Genomic DNA, 23565 nt, shown 5'->3' on the forward strand with positions numbered 1-23565 from the left:
ATTTCTGACTTTGTTTGGCCCACTTACGTAATGAGACGCTCGCATTCAGTGCAAATGTTTTGACCAGTTGGAAGTCCGCCGGTGCTTGGGGGCTTTGGTGTATTGACTGGTGCACTAACGTGACGAGTTGCGCCGTTGTTGTTGCTCAATTGTTGTTGAGGATAGTGTTGGTGTTGATGTTGGTGTTGATGCTGGTGTTGTTGTTGTTGTTGTTGTTGGTGGTGGTGTTGTTGTTGTTGTTGGTATTGGTGTTGCTGCTGTTGATGATATTGCTCTTGCTGTTGCTGAGGTGCATCATGCTCATAGTTGTTGTTGTTGAATGCTTTTAACAGTGTTTGATGAGCAGCCATTTTTTGGTATTGGTTGTGCCGGTGTGTGAAAAAAGAGTTGAAACAACAAACATGAGTTAGACATAGAGAGTAAATGAATCGCAGGCAAACAGAGAACTCAAATTTTCAATATGAAATCCATTTCAATTACACTCAACAGTCTCATTCAAATCTATTTTGTTTTGCAAACACACACACTCATTTATAAAGCCTTAATTCGAAATTGAACTAACTAAACATATTTCTTAATCTATCGATGATGGAAAATAATAAACAAATGATTGGAAAACATGTGCAAGTTTTTTGTGTTTAGAATTTTGTTTTGACGTAGAGAAAACGAAAGTCCATTTCTTTGTCTTTGTTTTTGTCTAAGCGTTGAACAGAAAATCATAAATCGAAAATAAAACAAAAATACAAAATATACAAAAAAAATGTAAATAAATATTAATACAAATTAGGCACAAATAATAAAAACATGATGTTAAGGGCTTGTTCTCAATATATATTTCCCATATGCTACTCGTAATAAAAAAAGAGAAATAAACTGTTCGTTTCAAGGTCTCTAGCTTATGTTTTAAAAAAGTCGCTGCTGTAATAAGGTTGTCTATTTTTAAGACAGAGGTCAAAAGACGCAAAAGAGCTCAACAAGCATTGTTTTGGCACTATGCCTTGCTCTACAGCGCACACTGCGTATGCGTAATATTACACCTAGCCCAGGAACCCATGTGTGTTGACCTGTTCGCTAACTAATCAGCCAAATTGTCGCTGACAAATGGATTTACGCCCCCATTGAGTATGAGGAGCAGGCGGGCCAGCTCATAGTTGGCAGCTTTACCTGGTGTCGACTGTCCAGTCTCCTCCTCGCGCAAGAACTTCAGCACCTCCGAGCGGTCGGCCTGGTATTCCTTCTCGTTCTTCTTGAAGTTAACACTGCAAAGGCAAAGCAAAGGGGCGAAGAGGGATTAGATAAAGTCGAGACAGCGTCCAATTTAGTAGTTAACACACTTTTTCGTTGCATACTTTTAGGACGCGAGCGCACAAAGCGCACGGCGCGCAAAAGTATGCTGTGAAAAATGAGTGCGGCAAACATTGTTGCGCATACGTTGCGAGGAAAACAAGATCCCCCTAAAGAAATTAAGTGCAAGTCCCACGCGTACGTTTGCTAAAAAACTCAACAACTGGCAAAACACTGAGAACACAGGCTCGATCCGCGCTATCATTTGGCGGAATTGCACTCAGCTTTAGACGCTTAGTCTGCCCTGCGGTCGTTCGTGCGGTGGCTGCCAGTCCTTTCGTTTCCCTTTCTTTTCTTTTTTTTTTTGTAGGTTGCGCCATGTTTTTGCTAGGCATAAAAGAAGAAACGTAGCAGACACAGAAGCAAAACATACACATTTTAAAGTAAAAGTTTCTGTGGCATTCGCTTGTCACGACTGCGGCAGACATTTGTTGCCACATTCTTTTGTGGAGCATTACAACTTTAAAAATGAGTTTTGCAACTGGCACAAGGACGCAGTAAACAAGGAGCCACTTGACTTATGTATGTTTCGCTGTTGTTGTGTTTTGCAAACGGATCATTTGATAAATCAGCCATGAGAGTATCTAGGATTCGTTAAGCAAGAAATTGGAGGATTACTTACCCGAGCACACCGCCAGCCAGAACCTCGGCTTGGGCGGAAAGTGTTTCCGCAATGGATTCGTCGCTGTAAATGCCAACCGGGGTGTTGTATTGTTTATTGACGATGCTCTTCACGCCGCCATCGCCGCCGCCGTTGGCCTGTAGGTGTTGAGTAGAGAGTAAACAGTGACAAATATGAAAATAAACGGGAAACATGAAAATAGTAATAGCAAAATGTGGCCAAGAAGATTCAGGCAAAATCAATTTCTGCTGTGTGCGAGTTGAATTTGGGCTCGTTTCGTCTGCCTTGTCGCATCATTATTATTATTATTATACAAATTCATAACAATAAAATGTACGCAAATGTATTCATATCACACGCACACAGGCATAGAAGAGACATTGATATTATTATGCATGGCACACACATGTGAGCTTGTGTGTGTGTGTGGAGTGTATTTTGGGTATTTGTGTTGTGAGCCCTTTTGCACATTAATTCTTGCCAGCAAATAATCCTAGCACTCATATTCATTACTCATTCTGACACTTTTCAAAACTACGCACAAACAGTGAGACTGGCAGATGGGCGGACAGACGGACAGACAGACGGACAGACATCGTATAAATGCAAATGTTGTCAACTCATAGAAAACAGACAAGTTTCTGCCCCATTCCGCTGCACGAATGAAATGAATGAATGTGAATAGCAACAGACAACAACAATAAAACCTAAACATACACACACCTACACATATCTAAGTGCAGATGGTGTCACCAGAGCTGCTCCAGCTATTTTCCCAGGAGACTAACTATCAACATCATTGGTCATCAGCACGTCAGTTGTTGCCACAGTGAGGGAAGTCGAGGGAGGGAAAGAGTCACTAATGCTGCTAGCTGGTAAAAGGTTCACTCAAATTTTCAACATTTTAAGTTTTGGTCAACCAGTCGAGAGTTTATGAATTTTATAAATGATTGCAGCTGCCCGCAAATGTATGCTACACTTTCTGCCAGTCCAACTCTCTGCGTGCGTGTGTGTGCCTGCGTGCGTGTGTGTGTGATTTCAAATTAGTGAACTTACAAATGGACGCGCCGAGTTGTTGTAGCCACAGCCAATGTGCTGGCTTTCCGGTTGATGGTGAGCCAGAGAAGTTTTCGTCACTGTCTGCAAATAGGGTGAGTTAGCCTGAGGCACATTGCCAGTGGGCGTCACATGTGGACGCCAGGTGGAACCGCCACTAAGTAACAAAAGACAGAGAGAGATAATGGAGTCTGCTGTTGTTGGACAATTGAGCTAAACTTACCGCTGCACTGTGATGACAAAGTTATTGCCAGAGCGCACCACAACGTCCTGGGCATCCTTGTGACGAAAATTGAAGACATCCACGTCGTTGATCTTGATGACAGCATCGCCGGGCTGGAGGCCAGCCTGCTCGGAGAGACTGCCCGCATTGACCTGCAACAGAGAAGAAACAACAAAGTTAATCAAATTGAATAATAACTGGCTGCATTTTCTTATTTTTAGTAGCTTAAAGTTGCCAATTTGCAGCTGCACCGAAAAATGGCCAAACTGCTAACAAAGCTAACAAAGCCGAACAGTCAAAGCCAAAGTAAATGAATTTATTATGTGCAGTCTGCAAGAATTATGAAGACCCAATCTCAATCCGCATCCGCATCCAGTGGCCGCATTTCGACCACGTTTTTTTTGTTCACCCGCTAACGGCCAAGTTTAGTTTATAGGCGTTGTTTTTTGGTGTGTATTTTGATTATTTGCTTCGTTTTCATTTATTTATTTTGCAGCCTCGTCTGCTGGGAATTGTTCGCGCAAAAAGCCATAAATTTTTCGACGATTAAAATCGTAAAAGTTCCAACAGACGCTGCATTCGGTTGTGCATAAAAAAAAACCAGTGCAACGAGAAGAGGGAGGGGAAAAAAGGGGAATGCTGCTAAGCCAACATAATTTGCGATTAGACAGATATAAAACACAAAGTAAATAAATAAATGTTTTGCCAATAATCATTTGAGAACAAGGAACTTGCATCTCTTGCAAGCTGTAATCGGATTGTGAATTTAAATTTGAAGAAATCTTTTAAATTTCTTAAATTTAATTTCTTACAAAGTTTGCCTTAAACTCTGGGCAAACTAAACAATTTAAATCTCCCTTTACTCAAATGTTAAACCGCAAACACGAAGCAGCAGCTCCTGTTGCACTTGCCTGCTGCCTGTCTAGGCTCGTGTGCCGTGTGCCGCGTGCCACATGCCACTGCCACATGCCGCGTGACTCATACCTTGGGCTCAGGTGTGCGTCCTTTCCACCAAAATTATACGCGCGTTGCACGTATCCACTTTGGCAAATTGTCTGTTTATCAGACTGCCAGTCGACTGCCCTCCCATCTCATCGCCTCCTCATCACCCTCTGTCTGTCTGTCTGTCTGTCCGTCTGTCGCCTGCCAGTTGCCAGTTGTCGACTGCGGCCGGTTTATATTTACACAAAACGGCGACGCTTTGCAAAAACAAACTCACACACACACACACACAAACACACAACATTCTGTCCGTATTGAGGCCTGCATAAATATTTCATTGGCGTGCTCGCCAAGCGAGACACCTAAATTTTGTAATATTTACAAAGTTGCTAAAAATGTGGCGCCCCGAAAAAACCAAAGCCAAAAACCTGAACCCCAAACGAACCCCATCGCACTCCCCCCTTCCCCCTTTAAAAGGATCCAGACTCAAACTCGAACCTGAACCAAAATCAGCCAAGCGACCAAACGACAGCCGCAAAAATGTTCAAGTAAAATCGCGCGTGCTCTCGTTGGATTCGTTGTTGCTGTTGACATGTTCATTTTCTTGTAACATGTTGTTCTTGTTCTTGTATTTATTGCAAGCTGCTTGTCGACTGTCGAAAATTGAAATTGGTCGGGCCGAGGCGACAAATAATTCTACAGCCAGAACAGCATGAAAGTATGCGGCCTCATATCACATTTTGCTCTTATTGATTTCTTACAAGTTTTCGCAATACCCTGGAAAATTACTATAAAGCAGAAGGAGGAGCAATTGTGATTTAAATATATAAATAGATTATGTTTTAATACGATTTTCTTACAACCAAACAAAACAATTACTACTGTGGCATCCAAAAATTATTTTAACATTTTTAAAGTACCAAATCAAAGTTTAGAATGTTTAGTGCGGAATAACATTCTTAGCGTCTGTAAAGTAACAGGTTTATATCTGTTTCTTATGTTAACCAACACTATGAAAAACTTTAGCGAAAGTTCAATTGAATATTAAGCGCCACTGTGAAAGAAAAGGGCAAAGAAACCGAAGTTTTCTAAGATTTCTCTTTCTCTCGCTCGTTCATACATATTTTAAATAAAGACAATTTATAAACTTATTATAACAATAAGATATGACTTTTAGATTTAGAAAATCGAGGAGCCTAAAATAATCAGAGCTTAACTATTTCACATTATTTAAAAAAGTCAAAAAGCTACCCGCTACCTATTTTAAATAAAATCAACACAGGGCGGTATTAATCCCAAAACATACCAAATTAAAGTACCACAAAAATTTAAAATCAAGAATTTATAACAAATATTAGGTTTTAGAAGCCTCCTTATGCCTGTTATATACATTTGTGAATTTTGATAGGGTATTTTGAACGTGAAACTCTTAACATTCTGCATTTTTTTTGCTATTTATTGGCAAATTGTATGTCACAGAAGTGTGTCGGGTGTGTATACGAGTGTGTGTATAAATCCAATGGGGAGTATGTGGCATTGGAATATTGACATTTGGACAGTTTTATGAGTACCTGCGATCAACATGATTCGCCCGCAACGCTCGGCCCCAATGTTTGCCCGTTTGTCTGGTCGAACTCTATCTGTGTCTGTGTCTGCCTCTCAATCTGTGTCTGTATCTGTGCCTGTGCCTGTGTCTGTGTCTCTGTCTGCGCCTATAGTGCTCTATTCCATTCAGTGGGGCGCTTGTTAGACATTTGTCAGCTTTATAGCATTTGTGGCTGGCCGCCAATTGACAAGGCATTTGCTTTGAATGACTTATGAATGTGTTCGCGGTGAAGCATGGAACATTCGAGTTTGTGTGTTTGTTGTTTGCAATGCAATGCTTTGGAAATCTTGCAACAACTGAATGTGTAGGACAACTGAATTACCATATAAAACTTGGCCCAAAAACATGTCGAGCATTACTTTTAGTTGTGCCCCACTGCAGTCGCCCATTTCGCATTTGCAGCTGCTCCATCTGGAGACCAGCACCAGGACATTAATGTGGCCACCAAGCACATTACAACGTTGGGGACAAATGATGATTTATGCTGGCCAACAGCGACTCCCCAAGCTGTCAGCTGCGAGTCCAGCTCCAGCTCTAACTCCAACTCCAACTCCAACTACAGCTGCTGATAAGTATGAAGCACACTCGTCCAGCGAATGTTGTAAAAACAATTTTAAATGCAGTTTCGCATCGTATTTAACATTCTTGGAATTACATGTAAATATTCGCTTAAATTTACTGCAATATTCGTACTTAAGTTTGCCTTAAAAATATACGCATTTCTTCTGTCACATGTCAGCCAGAAATTTCATTTTGTGGCATTTGAAGTGCTCCACTTATTTGCCAGACACTCGACCAAGACGAGGAAGGAGGACGATCTCCACTCGTAAATCCATACAGCAAATTAATTTTAATGGGCTGACCGAAACGCTCGTAATCAAGTCAACTAAGAACTGGGCTCAAATGCATTCAAGTGCATTCAAATTGAATTTCAGTTAGCATTAACAGCAATAACAACAACTGAAATAACAACAGCAACTATCGGATGCACTCTGCTGTGCTAACTTAATCTATGGCCAAAAGGACACGCCCATTGTTGTTGAGCATATCAGACACTTGCCTAATTCGAACATATCCTTTAACACTCTTCGGCTGTTTTGCTTGCAACAAGGTAGAACAAAAGCCAAGCCAAGTGGCATAAACTATGCACTCAATAGAAAGAGATGCACGCACATTTTGCTGCCAGAAAACCACACACACACACACAAACACACTGACTTGCATGCACACACACATTCATCGTGTGTGTAGTATGCAAAATATTTATGTTGATAAATCAAGTTTGCTTTTGTGGATTAGGTGTATCTAAAATAAATTGAATTTGTGGCGTAAATGTAGCCCAAACAAAGGGCAGAAAGCCTATCCTCCAGAGACAAAGACAGAGATAGATACACACAGAGAGAGAGAGAGGCAGAGAGAGAGCTATGGCCAAGGGCGAGCAAGTTGTTGGCAAGTTGTTGGCCAAGTTATGAAGTTGTTTAATTGAAAATAAATCAGTTTAAAGGCAGCACACACACAACATGAGCGAACCACTAACTCCACTTGCCAAACAACATTTTACTCATCCGCTCTCACATTGTTTATCTTTCTTTAGTCGATGTTGCTGCTGCTCTGCTCTGCTCACCCGCTTTAGTTGCTGCCATAAAAAAACAGAAAACAGAAAACTGAAAGCAAATACCGAATAGTCGGCAAACAAATGCGAAATGCTCGGTAAGTAGAACGAACAACGCTCAAGAGTTCTTCCGCGCCACGAATAAAAGGGAACTCGTAGAAAATACTGCGGAAATGCAGCACAACAAATACAATGAATCTCAATGTATATGAATATGCATGGCCATCACTCATACGCCCCATGCACCAACAGCGCTCTTCAGCGCTTCGCTATCGCCATCCCTATCTCGCTCTCTCTCTTATTCTTATGCTGTCTGTTGTTGCCAACTCTAAATCACCCAAAAGCCGCTGCGGTTTTCTGCCACAACAAATGGCGACCGCAGCACTTGACCAAACCAAACTGCTGCAAAACTGGGCAACTGCAGCTGAAAAATTGTTGCAGATGAAGAGCAGAAGAAGCACTTGCTGCCAGACCCTTCACTTGCTTCCTCCTCCTCAATCTCATCCTTCTTTCTTTACTTGCTCTCTGTCTATAAAATTCCGCTGACTAACCAAAACAATCAAACTCAGCGAGCTGTTAATGCAGCAAAGTAAATACTCAAACACTCACATACAATGTTGCTTGTTGCAAGTTAGCTAAATAATCAAGTGTGGCGCTTAAGTAAGTTGCTGACTGAATGCTGAGCTGAATACTTGAACACTCTTTCAAAGTATTCAGATGCAATTTCCCTCTTCTATCAGTTCACAAATCGAACCCCAGCCAATTTCTGACCGCGTTACAAAAATTATTTATTTATTGGCCAAAAGAGAGCAGACGACAGACGACCAAGAGGAGCAGTGGCAAAGTCCAATTCAAAGACTAACAACAACAACAACAGTTAGAGGGACGAAAACATTTCGGAGCACGCAAACTGTCGGCAACATTTATAAATTATGATTGCAATCAACGTGGCACAAAGCGCTCTGCAAGTTGCGAGTTGCTTTTATTTCTCTTTCTCGCTCTGTTTTTTTGGCTTAAATGACAGACGCAGTTACACACACAGACACACAGACAACACACTGCAATAAACGTGGCAATTTATATAAATGTTGCATATTCATAGCAAGTAATGGAAAAACTTTGCACAATGAAATTATTGTGGCCAATGCCAGCCGGAAATTTGTTGCGCAGCTAATGAATGAAAGTCCAGGACTTGAACACTCCGCCTCCTCTACTTTGTTTGTGTGTGCGTGCGTGTGTGTGTGTGTGTATGAATGCCTGTCATGTGAATAGCAAATGCAATTGCGAATGCCGCCTGTGGTCATCCCATGTCCACTGCGTGGGCGCAATAGAAGCAACTTCAACGGCAACTGCAACTCAAACTGCAACTGCAACTGCAACTCATTTATCTCCCCAGCATTATCAGCTGGGGAACAGCGCATGTGTGGCACACTCATATTTCGAGCCGACAGCAGTGGCAACACCTATTGCTGGCGAATATGCGAATATGTGAATACGAATGCGAGTGCACTCATGAATAACTATTTGCAAGATGCTGATAAATGACAATTGCCCGAGGCGTTGGCTGCAAACTGATCGCTGCCACACAGCGGACAGACAGACAGACAGACAGATAGATTTTTTGAAAAGTAGTTGCGGATATCGCATGCATTTTTCGAATACACTGGGAGAAATACTCTTACAATTTTTGGTTATTATGGGACAACAATGCAAGGAATACCAAAGGTATATCTTCATTTTCATAAGCCAAATATAATATAACTAATACTTTCAATTTATGTAATGTATTTCACTCTTAAGGTTAAAACAAAGAGCTTTCACCCAAAATTGTGGTATCTGCATTCATATCATAATGTATTAACTTTATAACTATCTATGAAATGTTTTTACTTAGTGGCATAGATTAATTCAATTCATTTTAGAGAGTAAAACACAAAGTTTGACCAATATATAAAGCATGATTTCAGCCAACATTCAACAACATCTAACTTCAACTTCTATCTGCATACATATACTGCTTTATTTCATTATTGACAACAATTTAAACACTATTCATACACAAAATTTCTGTCAGTGTGCCTAGATTAGTTCACTTCATTCTTGACATTAAAACAAAGAGTTTGCTCTCATTGTTGAGTTTATACAAATTAACATTTCAAAGAGTAATTACTTTCAAGAATATTTCCTCGTTCGCTCAGTACTCTGGAAAAACTTTAAAGCCATTGCTGAGACACTTAATTTAGTTGAAGGCAATGGCGATGGCAATGTCGATTAGTTTGTCTCTCGTGCTTGGCATTTGCAAGTTAAGTTTCAATAAATGTCACATGTCGCGGCGCATTAAATTTGTTGATTAAACCGAGTCGAGGTCGTGTCAAGGAATCGCATTCTGGCACATGACAAGAGCTGGCATCTGAGCCAGAGAAGAGAAGGTGGCAGGCACTCAGGCAACGCCTCAGGTGTGTGTATGAGGGTGTGTGTGTCAGAAGGGTTCATTAGGTAAAAGGCTGCGACACAGGATACCAGCAGGATATGGGTTAATAAGACACAAGACGCGCTAAAGTGACAAGCGTCACAGTGCATCTCCCTCTCAGCCCCCTCTCTGTCCCCCCTCCCGCCAAGCCAGGCTCAACAGCTGCCTCCAAAAGTGTTTCAGCATCTTGTGTGTGGCGCGTTGAAAGTCATTAGCGTTTGCTGTTGCTGCTGCTGTTGCCTCGAATGCTGCGGGGTGTTAGTTGCCCCGCGGAGTGGCTGCTTGTAAATATTGCCAAAGCGCCAGCAAAAATACAGACAAAGCACACACACACTCGCACACACACACCTAAACAATTCACTAGAGTGAGAGACAGAACAGTTGGCAGAGCAAAGAGTGAGAAGTGAGTCAACAACAGGCAACTGCCGCAACGCAAACAAGATTAATTAAGGAATGTAAATTTCGTCAAATTACGCGCCATTGTTTGAATGTGTGTGTATGTATGTTGCCTGCTCTCTCTCTCTATTTCTCTCTCTCTCTCTCTCTGAAAGGATGTTGAGATTTTTTCCATTAACAACATCATCAATGGGTGGCCCAGGTTGTCAGTGTTTTTGAATGGTTTTTGCCCTCGCGGACAAGGTCGATTTCGGTCGCTCAAAAAGGTCGAACGGTCGTCGGTCGTCGCTCGTCGTTCGAAGCTGGCTGAAAAGGTGAGCAGCGGTTTTTTTGATGGGGATGCGAGGGCGGGAATTAGACGGATTTTGGCTGCTAGTGCTCAACACATTTCTCTCACTCTCATTCTCACTCTGAGTCTCGACCCGACTCTCGCCCCGCAACCCTTTTCAATTTCGTCGCGCTCAGGGTTGGCCAACAATTTTTAATTAGTGTCGTCTTCGCTGCCGTTGACGTTCACATTCACGTTGACGTTGACGATGCTGATGCTGATGCCGTCTACGACTACAACAACAAGAATTTGCGACGTCGAAGGCAACTGCGGCTTACCATAGAGCCCATGTGCCCCATTTACCCTTTGTGTATTGTGTCAAAAGCATGCATAAATTATTATTCATATATTTTTATTTTCTAATGAGCCAAGCCAGAAGATTACATTGCTTTAACCCCAGCAAAGACTCCAAGCCCAAGAGAACTGCCTGATGAAATGAGATGTGCGAGCCATTTATATTTATAAAGTGATTGCCAGCAAGTAATCCGTAAAAAGAGGTAAGAAGAAACACAAGAATTGCTTGCATTTACAAAAAGTGTAAGTCAGAGATTTTGCTTAGGGTTCATCTTAAAATAGAATAAGAATTTTTTTTAGAAATTTCACCCATCCCAAAAATTCTATAAATATTCAAGAGTTCGTACTTGGCAAAATATTAATTTATTGACAGCCTGAAATTGTTTTCATTATAAGAATAACTAAAACGAATACCTTTCCTTAGGTAAGTTCCACGCAAAACAAGTTCAACTTATGCAGGAAAAGACTAAAATGTTTTTGTAGCAATAAAATCAATCCTAAAAATTAAAAAATACTAAACAAAATAAAGCAGACTTCAATTGAATCTCGGCAAAATAATAGATAACTTTTATGAAACCAATATATCATTTAATATTTGTCAGAAATTGAGAAGAATTAAAAGCGAAAACTCTTCTGTCTAACTCTTGAATTTTATATATGTAATTCAACTCATACAGCATAAGTAAGTACTCTACAATCGAATATGCATGACTGTGAGATACCCTCTATCCACTTTCAGTAAAACCATATTTCAGAAATATACCAAAAATACTCAAATAGCCCGAATGCTATATTTGGTATATTGATATTGTACTACATTTAAAATATGCCATAGATTGCATCATACTAAAGTATACCGAATGCTATATTTGGTATATTGATATAATACTACATTGAAAATATGTCATACAGTATATACCAAAATATACCAAAGGCTATATTTGGAATATTTATATAGTAATATGTTAAAATATACCATATATCCATTTTTGGCATAATAATGTACTTCATTCAAAATATACCACCCAGTACTAAACATAATAATAAATAAATGTAAACAATAAATTGCCGCTCAGCAAAATAATACATAGCTTTACTGATAATATTTATTGGTGATCAGAAAGTGCAGCATGTAAAATGAATTAAAAGTGAATGGTGTTCTCTTAAAGTCTTTAGGTATTTCCAACTGTACTTCTAGCCCAACATTTCACACAGATGGAACCTGTGCTCGCTGCCAAATGTGAGCTAAGGGGTTTTCACATGATTTAATTGCTGGAAAACAGCACGTATGCAGAATTTCCCCCGATATCGCAACACATGCGGGGACTATCTTGATACGCAGAATTAGGTAATTAGTTGGCCAGTTGGTGTGGGAATTACTCTTAGCCAGCGAGTGTGCCGAGAAGTTGGCCTAAACTAAAGCAATTACTGTCGTTGCACACTCGCTCTCACGCAGACACACGTGTGTCGGAAAATCGTCTAGCTACCTGCGCAACAGAGTTTTTCCAGAGACATGTGGCGCATTGTTTACATTTGCGTGCCCAGAGGACTGGAAATGAAGATAGACAGAGACATGAATCCATCCGTTCGACGCATTCGTGTTCTGTACGTGTCGAAATGTGAATCCCAGCAACAAAGTATCTGCAACTTGCCACAACAGCAGCAGCAGCAGCGGCAGCATTTGCTGCAACTAATGTCTGGCGGAATGTTTTGTTTGTTTGTCGGGAGACTTAGTATGTCAGTGGGCTAGGAATTGGGTCAGCCCGAGGTTCTCGTGAGCTAAAATAAACTACACATGCAGCACAGTGCATTGCAGTGCAACGGAACGCAACACAACGCAGCAGGAAATGTCGGTTGCATGCCACATCCACATCCAAATTGGGAAATGTATTTTTGCTCCGTTTGAAGTTTGATTTAATTTAGTGCAGCAACGAGTTGCAACAGCTTCATTAGTCGATATATGTATATATGTACTCGTATTTTTATGCTTTGGCAAACCGAGAAATATTACATACACACACATACACACCAACAACAACCACCAGCTACATCTCCAGCATCATCTCCGACACCATCTTCTCCATTAAGCGATCCATCAATCAACGGGCAGCGTGTAAACGAAATTCTGACAGCCATGAAATCGTGTAAACGCAATCTCAGCTGCAGTCTCGGAGTCTCCTTCTCCGTCTCTCGAAGCCGGTTTATATGTCCATTGTCTTACTGTCTGTCTGTCCGTCTGTCTGTCTGTCCATCTGTCCATTCGGCTCTTATCTGAGGGTGGCAGACAGACTGACATGAATGATGGCTCTCAAATTACATTAAATGGAATTTCAATTGAGGCAAAGACGAGCAAAACCTCCTCCGCTGATGCGAACGCTGACAAGACAATACCCCGAAACAGGAACACCAACAGCAACACCAACAGCAGCAGCTACAGAAACTGTAAATGGCATTTACATGTTCGCTGTCATAAGCCAATAGCTTCGCCTTCCTCCGCCTCCTTCTCCTCCTCTTCCCCAATAATTCTCCTTTACAAGCTCTTTAATGAATCAGCAAGCTTCGTACCTATACCAGATTCCAGATCCATGCCCATTGCACTTATCCAGTGCTGCAATCAGACAAATGCAATTAGGATTTGGCGACGCATTCGTGTTGCGAATTCTAAGCAAAAATTGAAAGCGGCATTTTCACTTGGACTTTGCCTGTCATTGGGGACATCGACAGAGACATTGTCCCATTGTCAAACGAGAAACGAGGATGCATCTCTCTGTCTCCAGAGACTCCACATGAAAGACAAAGAACCCGCTGACGTTGCCGATGTCGATGTCGACGTCGACGTCGATATGCCTGCCAAAACTGATCGGCAACAATGCAGGACTAAAATAAAATTTGCTTTGCTAAGCAACAGAAAGACGAAGCAACAACTGATTGGGAAACTTGCATTGCAAAAGAAGCGACTTTGTCGTCGAGTGTTTGCTGTGATTCAATTAAAGTTTATTAATGCGAATCAAGTCAAGTGCAACCGAAGAGTCTCACTTTTTTCGCCATCAGCTGGCAACAAGTGTGTATGAAGTAATTTTTTTTGGCTATTTTAGCAAGTTGTACTAAATATTGTAACATAGAACATTAAACTCATTACAAACTTGCGTATGGACATTTTTGGACGTTCCCAACTGCAAAACTTTTAAGCTTAGATCTGATTCGTATTCAATGCCATCAAAATTGATTTTACACATATATTGCAAGAAATATGCGTTGTTAACACATAAAACTAATTACAAGATATATAGTCAATATCGAACATTTAGTTTCTATTTTAGTTAAGCTAATTTGGCAAGTTGAAATAAATATTGTAAAGCATAAAGCCAATTACGAAAAATAGTTCATATATTTATTTGTTATACAAATTGAACAACTAATGGCCAATTCCCATCGAAATTAAATGCAAAGCATAACTTTGGTGTAGAATAAAGAGCGAGTACAGCTGTAAACTTTGAAATAGCAGTGCGATAGAAAAAAACAAAAACATATTCCTTTTCGCTTGCACCTTGTTTTTGTAAGATAGAACATAGAGATGAGGAACAAGCAAAAACCCCATGAAATTTGTTTTGCTTTACTAATGTTTTCGGCTGCATACTGAAATAACAGCTTTTGATTTGCTTCCATGAAAATGTACCAAAATGTAAATTGTGTTCATTAAATATGTTCAGGAAATAATTCAACATTGTCAATGCTTAGCTTCCTATCCTAAGCTAAAATTAATTACTATAAAATACTAAACTAATTATGAATAAAATGAAAGTAGTGAAACATTGGAAAGAGTCAACCGCCAGATACTCAGCTGTAAAACACATTTCAAAGGAAGAACTTAAGCAACGAAAACTCAACAATTTGTTGTGGAATAATTTATAGGGTATGCTATAGACTCTTCTATTTGCTGGTCGCTGTTTTACTTCAAAGCAACGGCAGCTCTCAATTAAATATTTAAGTTGAAGAAATGCAATTTCAATTAGCGCCACAACATTTAGCCATTAGCGTTGAGCACGAGATTTGTGCCAATTGCAAAACTCAGCATAAAGAACCAGAAGAAGAGCAAGAAAAGCAACAAGAGGAAGAAGAGCAACAATGGCATCAACATTGTTGGCCAAGAATCGGACACCCGCGCTGCTCACTCACTCAAAATCATTACGTGATTAAGGTTGCCATTACGGCGGACAGCAAAAATAGAAAACTAGAGCATGGCACGCAGACAGCGGCAGCTGAAGACGGAGAGTGGAAAGAGTAGAGTGGAGAGTGCAGAGTGGAGAGTGGAGAGTGGAGAGTGGAGAGCGGACAGTAGCGACGACGACGACGACCGCAATTGCGATGCTTTGGGTTTTCGGTATAAATAAAAACACGGCAAATTGAAATAAATAAATCAGCTCGACAACAACACATAAAAAATTCTAAAAACAAGTTCAGTTGAATTGAGATGAGATAAAATAAAAGAACAAAAAAAAATAATGGGGAAACTGAAAACAATTAAAATGAAAAACCATAGCACTCAGCACTCGCTTTGCATCGAGGGCAAAGGTCAAGCGGAACAAACCAAATCTGCCTCTTAAGGCTGCTGCAGTTGCAGTCTGCAATGTGATTGAAAGTCCCAATCTCTATCTCAATCCCAAAACCAAATCCAAGTCCAAATGCGAAGTTTGCTTTGGAAATTGTGCGGAAATTGTGGGAAATTTGTATGCAATGTTGTCCTGGTTACCGATGTTCTTCTTCTTGTTGCTGTTGTTATTGTTGTTGTTGTGCCGCACGAGCGTACAAAATGGTTTCGAAAACAAATTTGCCGATCTAATTAAAAGCTAAATTGTGAGCGTTAAACGTTGACTCCTCCATTGAGAAGGATTTCGCGTCCCACTTGCCACTTGCCTCATGCCACCTGCCGCCTGCCACTTGACCATTCCCATTGCAATTCGTTTTGTAGGTGGCTGGGAAAAACAGTGAAAAGCATTTAAGTTGCACACTCGCACACTCAGCGCTATTTTCTTGTCCAACCTTTCAACAAGTTGGCAACCAATGCAATTTACAACGGCCACAGGATGCAGGAGGCAGGCCGCAGGCTGCAGGACTTGCAAGGACAGACCCATTACTGGGGCACCAGAAGGAAATATAGAGCAAAAAAAAAACAAAATGAAGAGAGGGATAGAATGAGAGGAAAATAAAAGTATGCCAAGCCCACGCGCTGACCATCAATGAATGAACGAGTTGTGGTGGCAGTGGAAATGTGAAAATGTGGATGGCTGGCAAATTGTAAATTAATTGATGAAAGCAACGTTTAGGATGCACACAAACACAGAGAAAGAGAGAGAGAGAGAGTGAGTGGAAGAGATAGAGAGAGAGGACAGTAAGAAACAGCAGCTGCTGTTTCCGTTTGGTAACCACAATATTTGAACTGCATTTGGCATCTTTCAACTGCAACTCGAACTAAAACTTGTTCGTTTTTTCATGCCCCTCACACAAACACACACATACACATTCAGAGACAGCTCACGTAGCTTGTCCTATGGCAAGCTGCCCTGACAAATTGCTGGTAGCAAGATTAATGTTGTGCATTATCTTTCCTCATTTGTCGATTGTCAATGCAACTCGGACAAGTCCGTGGGCGGCACCTTTGCATTGCTTCTACTTCTTTCCACTTCACCTTTTTTCACTCTCCCTCTCCCTGCTCCCCTTTAATCTGTATGTGTGTAACTACCTCTCTTCGGTCTCTTCTGTCCCTGTCATTGTTCTGTGATTTTCCATTCTCTATCATTGACATTTTTCAATTTGATGTGCGCACTCAAGGCTACACTGTGGACTGTCCTTTTTTTATGGCAAATGACATGGCAAGGTAATTTCACTTTTTTCCTTCTCTCTCTCTCTCTTTCTATCTCATTTTTTGTTGTACTATATATGTATTATTAACGACAGCATCGAGGTTGCGGATTATTAAAGCAAAGGTTGCGCTTTAAAGCACTTTGCAAACACATCATCGAGGCATATTTCAACTGCTGGACTCGCATCATAAAAACTGCCGACTATTGACTGTTGACATCGTTGAATGCTACCAATTAGCAATCCCCATTGTCCCAGCCAGCCGTTGGCTGCTGTCCAAAACAATATGCTCACTGGGCCAAAAACAACTGTTGGCTAAATCTAAATCCTTGCGACCAACAACAAACTGACTAAAACAAATAACACACAAAAAAAAATGAAACGAGAACATTTCGAAATTTGCCATGGACTTAGTTTTCTCTTTCGCTCTGCCAACTTTTGCAGACGCACAATAGCTTGGCATCAGGCATCAGTTTAGCTGCGTCTCCGTTTCCAACTCCGGGTCCGAGTTCGAGTTTGAGTCCGAGTCCTGGCTCGAGGTCCGTTATACGTACAATGTGTGGATGGAATTTTTAGGTCCAAATCCTGTCGGGTCATAAAAAGTGCTTATTACATTATCACCTCAAGCGTGGCTGAGCTCAGGCTATATGGCAACAGCCACGCCTCCTCGCACACACACACACACACACACATGATTTCTGCCTGCCCTTCAATAGTCTCAATTGACTCACTCGCTTCTTTCCTCTTTTTTGCTTCTTGTTTTTTTTTTGTGGACTTTTGGCTTAGGCTTGGCTTTATTATGGGCCTGGCAGCTGCTGCGTTTTTCAATTTACGCTTTTTAGGCCTTTGGGCCCTCTCCGAAGTGCGCGTTCACCTGAGCCCTTAGCCCTTAGCCCTCATCCCTTAGTCGTCAGCTCGGCTCGTGAGCCTTGAGCCGATTTGGCTTGTTGCTCCGCCGTCATCATCATCGGCTATTGGCAAATGTTTGCGGCGCAAAAATGCGAAAAATGTGTAAATTTTCGTTGATGTTTTCCTTTTTTCTTGTTTCTTCTTTTCTTTTTTTTTGTGATACTGTTCAGCTTCACTTTTAGCTTTTATTTTTTTTATAACGCTGCTGATCCGCTTTGGCGTCGAGTTCATTCAATTTGGATTAAGTCGTTCGTGTTGATTAACGAAATTGACTTTTTTTTTGGTACGCAGAAGGGAGGAGCAGCAGCTGGGATGGAAACGAAAGCCTGTCAAAATCGATGGACGGCTGTAGTAAAAAGAAAAACTCGCCTGTAAACAATTTAGAAGGCAATGCCAAAAGACATTTTGCTAAATATTCAATCAATTTGAAATGCATGCGATGGCGATTGCGACTGCGACACCGACATCGACAGCGACAGCGACTGAGGCCAATACAATAAATCACAAAATATAAAAATACATAACAACAACGTCGAAAAAAATGTCTCAATTTCCGGCGTAACAAAATATGCGTCATAACAATAAAAATGCGCCAAGCCCAACAACAACAGCAGCAACAACCACAGCAGTAAGAAGCTGAGCTGCCAAAGGCGACTGCTGCTGTTGCCACGTTTTGCTAAATAACGCAAATAAACAAGACAGGCGACAGGCCATAATATATCATGGCCCAAAGGCGCTTGACGACGACAAGGACAAGGACAAGCACAGGACGAAGCACAGAGACTAAGAAACGAAGAAGCGATAAACATAGAAAGAGAGACTGTGAAATCGGGGGACACGGGGCGAATAATGACTGTCAAGGGGGAAACGGATCCATCGACAGGCTGTCCATCCGTCCGCCTGTCTGTCTGTCTGTCTGAGTTAACTGGGAATCAATGACATATCGTTATAACTAATACGTGCCCGCTGGCCCGACAAAATGCCATAAAAAAGTGAAAATAAAATAAATATACGAATAATAATGATGATAATACTCCTCCAACATGCTACACGCTGCATGCCACACATACACTCGAGTGTGTGCCACATGCCGCATGCCGGATGCTACTACAGCACAATAATAACAACTGTATCATTGACTCGGACCAATAGACCAATTTATTTAAACACATTGAAAACTAGCAGAGAGAGAAAGAGATATAAGCGAACTGTGTGAAAAGACTTTAAAGCGCATTAAAGCTTTAAGTTTTAAAAGCGTGAAATTTGCCAATAAATGTTAATAATGTCATTAGCATTTTTTGAATTCGAGTTTCTGAATATTGCCATCGTCAATAAATAAATAAAATGCAATGATTACTCAGTAAAGTGCCATCGAAAGAACTTCAAAGCACAGTATTAAAGCGTGAATAACAAAAATCAAAGTAAACCCCTTTATTTTGTCATTCAACAATTCAATTGTCCGCTAATTGGCCGGCAACTAATTTACTGGCTTAATCCTTTAGCCAGAATGTGGCCAAAGTGAATGCCAAAAACCAGAGGCAAACAAGTTGAAACAGACAAACAACAGCTGTAAGTTTCCTGTTCGCATAAAGTTTCCTGTCCAGCCATAAGGACTTCGGACTGAGGACTGCGACTGAGAATGGGGCTCAGGGTCAAGCACACGCTAAGGCACTAAAAGCTCTTCGTTGTCCGGACAGTGGCTCAAAGCCGGATATCCACATAATGCCCCACAGGAGTTGCTATCAACTCCCTGGCTCTGCCGCTGCCCAGCACCGTAACTTGAGCTCATAATTTATTTCGATTACGCCGCAGCACGCAATTTGCGCTGAAAATATCCTTTAAGCGCTCCGCACGCAGCAAAACACGCCACGCACACACACACACACACATAGACAGTCACGTGCACTCACACTCGCAGACTTACACACAGACACACACACATATGTGTGGAGGAAGAAGCAGACTTGCAGTGAGATAAGCGTGCTCGCAATTTCCGTTTCCGCTTAGTTACCGTTGTTAGTCGCATTTCCGAGTCTGCAAAAATCCCACTAAGCAACAATTAAATCATCGCCCAAATCAGCAAATGAGATAATGCCAATTGAAAGTTAAATTACGCTTTTACATTGCCACCAAAACGAGACTAAAACAAATTAGTTACTTAAAATTAGTAGAAAAGTTAAACTGTGTTTATTCCTTGGATTTATAAAGAATTAATATACCAAAAAATATTATTATTAGATATATTATTATACATAAGAAAAACTTTTGTCTTAGTTTTGGCCGACAATCTGGTATATTTTGTACTTTATGGTATATTTGAAATACATAATACTATATCAATATACCAATTATAGCTTTCGGTATATTTTAGTATTTTTGCAGTAAAGCAATTTAGCATATTTTATCAATTCCAAAGCACTGTTTTGGTTATAGTACCAAATCCATATACCATATATAGTCTTTGGTATAATTTATGGTACTTGGTATATTTTACGAATAATACCGCACCGTTTTTCTGTTTTAGATTTAAATTATTAATTTAAATTAATATTTAAATCAAACCAAACTTTAAGATTTGTCAGCTTGTATTATTAAACTGCTTTAAAGAATTTAAAGGAGTTTATTTTACAACTGTGAAATCTCAAAATAACAAAAAAATAGTTGTTAAAATTGAATATCCAATATACTTAGCAGATTAAAATTTAGATCAAACATTTTGACAAAGTTCTGGAAAGGATTTATTGAATTGACCCATAAATTTATAAAAACCAGCGAAGCATAAACAACCTCAGACCACATTTAAGTATTGAAAAAATACTCATGCTGTAAAATGTATTTGAACACAATCAAATGTTATGTTAGTCCACTGAAAACATTTTCCCATGTTGTGGGTTATGTAACAATTCCGAAAACAAAACTCAGCTTGTTGATTGAAGTGGTGGAGAAGGGGAGAGAGGGGCGCATTCTTGGGGCATGAGTCACTGAGGCTTCCCGTGAACGCTTGTATCAATTTTGATTGGAAAACAAAGAAAGAGCAGCAACAACCGCAACAGAGACCGAAACTGAAACTAAAACTGAATCATGCCTCAGGTAGAATGAAGTCGAACAATATTTTCAGCCTTTGCTGCCATTAGCTGACTAATGGAGAGCGCTGATCAGTGTCTGGGCTTGTGTCTTGGCCAAGTTAAGCGCTTTAACGTTTACAAAACGTTTGCAGTTAGCTGGTTTTTGTTTCGTTGGTGTGCGCATTTTACGCTTAGAACTTATAAATATTTATGGCACACATAATGCAGCGAGTTAAGGTTGAGTTGAGCTTGGCCAATAATTTTTGCAGCGCAGTCTCCATCTCCATCTCCCTTTCAGTTTCCATTTCTCTGCTTTTGCTATCAGCGCTCGTAACTCAAGCGTGCAGCTGAGCATGTGTGTGTGAGTGTGTGTGTGTGTGTGTGTGTGTGTATTTTGGGTGCAGTGAAGCAAGCATTTTCAGCTGAGGGATTTATGTGCACTGACATGCAACTTAAATGCAAGGACAACAAACGGTTGCAGATAGCGAAGAAAAGGCGAAAGCCAAAGCAGCTCAAGGAGCAAAAAAAAAAAAAAAAAAAAACACAAAGAAAAAATGGAAGAAAACACCAAAACTAGCTGAAAGAAATACACAAGCAGCCATAGCTAACTGCGTTACAGGATATTTCCGTATGTGTAAGAGCCAAGAGCAGGCTGCACAACAATTGAGAAAAATATGCGAAGCACAAGGATTAGGCGAACACACAGAGCACAATTTATGTGACTTTTGCATGTGGGCCACAGACTGAAGGCAAGTCGAGTCGAGTCGAGCTATGCCAACAGACATTAGTACTATTTCCGGCCCAGGCCACAAAATATTCAATAATGTATTAAAGATACAGAGAGAGAGAGTTGGGGGAGGAGAAGTGAAGACATACAGATACAGCAAAAGATACGGACAACTCAACTGAAGCGTAGAAGCAGGATAAATCTAAATAAGACGTGCTTGAGAATCTCCAGCAGGAGCCAAAGTCGCAGACGAAGTCGAAGTCGAAGTTGGAAGCAGGCCCGCAGCATTTGTGCAATGAAGTGCAATCGAATCGAATCGAACCGAAGCGAAGCGATATGAATGCACAGCATTGAGTGTGAGTATGTGAATGAGCTTGAGCTGAGTCTTTAACTGAGTCATTGACCAGCTACCTGAATGGGTTCCTCGCAGAGTTGCCAGTTATTCGTATCACGACACGAGTTGTGCTCATCTCTAGTCTGCAGCTTCTTCTATCAATGTCCAGGCATAAAACAAAACGGAAGCGATACTCGCTCTCGGACATCTCTCTCGCCGTCGCATCTCGCATCGTCTGTGGGCGGAAACGGAAATCCAGCAAACATTTATGGCTTGCCATGGAGCTGATGAAATTATTGAATCCACACACACACACATTTAAACTGCAAGTGCAATTTAAAGCGGAAAGTCGACTGCCAGCTGAGACCATAAAGAGAGACAGATAAAGCGAGGGAGAGAGAGAGAGTGGCAACCGGTAAAAATTGATAATCAATCAAACGCAACGTAACGTAACGCAGAGACACTTAATCACTGTCTGCAGCTGGGACTTGGCTGAGTTAAAGTCTGAGTCTGGATCTGGATAGAGGTTATCCAAGGGGCTTTGGCTCAACTGCAACTGGCCTTAACTTTATCAATTACGCCTTTGTGTGACTGGCCACTGACAGCAGCGACGGTGATGAATCACAGCAAGTCGAACTTGTGTCCAGCGTGTGATGTGATATGATGCAATGCAAAGCTTTATCGAAATTATCACCTGCTCTTGATTCAATTAACGCTTCAATGCTAATTGCTGTGGCAAACACTTGCGATATGTGTGTGTGTTCAAACGAATTGAGCCTTAACCTTAACCCTTGACATACTCAAACACGAAGCACGTAACTCGAACCCCAATTTGAGACTGTCAATAACATCGAGAATCGAGCACTCTTCAAGGCGCACCTAAAGCCCAATTTTGTGGTCAGCTTGAAGTATTGCACTTAGTCGAAAAGTGAGAGCGAGAGAGAGAGTGTGTGTGTGTAAAAGAGATGGAGAATTCGCTTTTGTTGTCTACTTGACATTTGTCATGGGGATGTTGCGACTTGTCCGCAAAACCGAAAAAACCACAACACGAATTTGCAACAACTACTAAAAGCAAAGTGTAGTTGTGTGTTCGCTGCTGATGCACAATTGATTGAACAATGCGAGTCATGTTCTCTGATTGTGTAATTTGTTGTTGTGCAATTAATAAAATGTCCAACTAAATTGAGAACAACCGCAGACCAAAGACTTGACATTGCATCTGTGTGACGTCACCTGCGCCACAAATTTCAACCAACACGCGTGCCTCCTGCGGTCGCTGCGGTGTTGCACATAAGAACAAAGCAAGTTCAATCAAAACTCCTCAATTCAATACAATTCCATTCTATTCCATTCCGTTCCGTTTCGTTCCTTTGCGTTCCATTCCATTGAGAGTTGTTGTCACAGCAACCGCCGCGCTTTGAACGCGGATTCAATTACACAAAGCCAAAAGCTCAGAATTGGGATTGCATAATTTTTGGCGGGGGTGTCATAAATCAAAGACAGCGACACAGCGGCCATAACAAAAGACGGGTGTGAATAAAGAGAGAATAACAAATGCAGCAGTGACAACTAATCGATACCCTGTAAACTGATTAAACTTTACGATTTCATATTCTATTTTAAGTTAATGCAGTAAAAATGTAATTGCTATTAAGTTTATTCGGCATTGCTCATTAGAATTATTGTGGCTTGAAGCAATGGCATCATCTTGTTTACAACTTACGAAACTTGCTTTGTTTTCCGCCTTGAGCTGCGCATAAAGTGCGAGTGGAAAATTA

General features: G+C 40.9%; 2 protein-coding genes across 21 annotated transcripts in view; one reads left to right on the forward strand and one right to left on the reverse strand.

The window, feature by feature from the left end:
- Positions 1 to 23565, forward strand: part of LOC132793199 (uncharacterized) — a 190339-nt gene that overhangs the window by 27071 nt on the left and 139703 nt on the right. The gene's annotated exons all lie outside the window — the stretch shown is intronic.
- Positions 1 to 23565, reverse strand: part of LOC132793200 (PDZ and LIM domain protein Zasp) — a 67780-nt gene that overhangs the window by 19236 nt on the left and 24979 nt on the right. For 13 of the 20 annotated variants that reach the window (XM_060802910.1, XM_060802909.1, XM_060802912.1 and 10 more), the window contains 4 exons: positions 3246 to 3397; positions 3023 to 3179; positions 1967 to 2103; positions 1165 to 1259 (listed from right to left, as the gene is read on the reverse strand). In XM_060802910.1, the coding sequence (XP_060658893.1) occupies positions 1165 to 1259; positions 1967 to 2103; positions 3023 to 3179; positions 3246 to 3397 (541 nt within the window). Of the gene's footprint in view, positions 1 to 27; positions 323 to 599; positions 698 to 1164; positions 1260 to 1966; positions 2104 to 3022; positions 3180 to 3245; positions 3398 to 23565 lie in introns of those variants that run through there. The other 7 variants (XM_060802913.1, XM_060802911.1, XM_060802921.1 and 4 more) reach the window with 2 other exon arrangements.

This window comes from Drosophila nasuta, chromosome 3 (assembly GCF_023558535.2).
Source record: "Drosophila nasuta strain 15112-1781.00 chromosome 3, ASM2355853v1, whole genome shotgun sequence".
Classification (NCBI taxonomy): domain Eukaryota; kingdom Metazoa; phylum Arthropoda; class Insecta; order Diptera; family Drosophilidae; genus Drosophila; species Drosophila nasuta.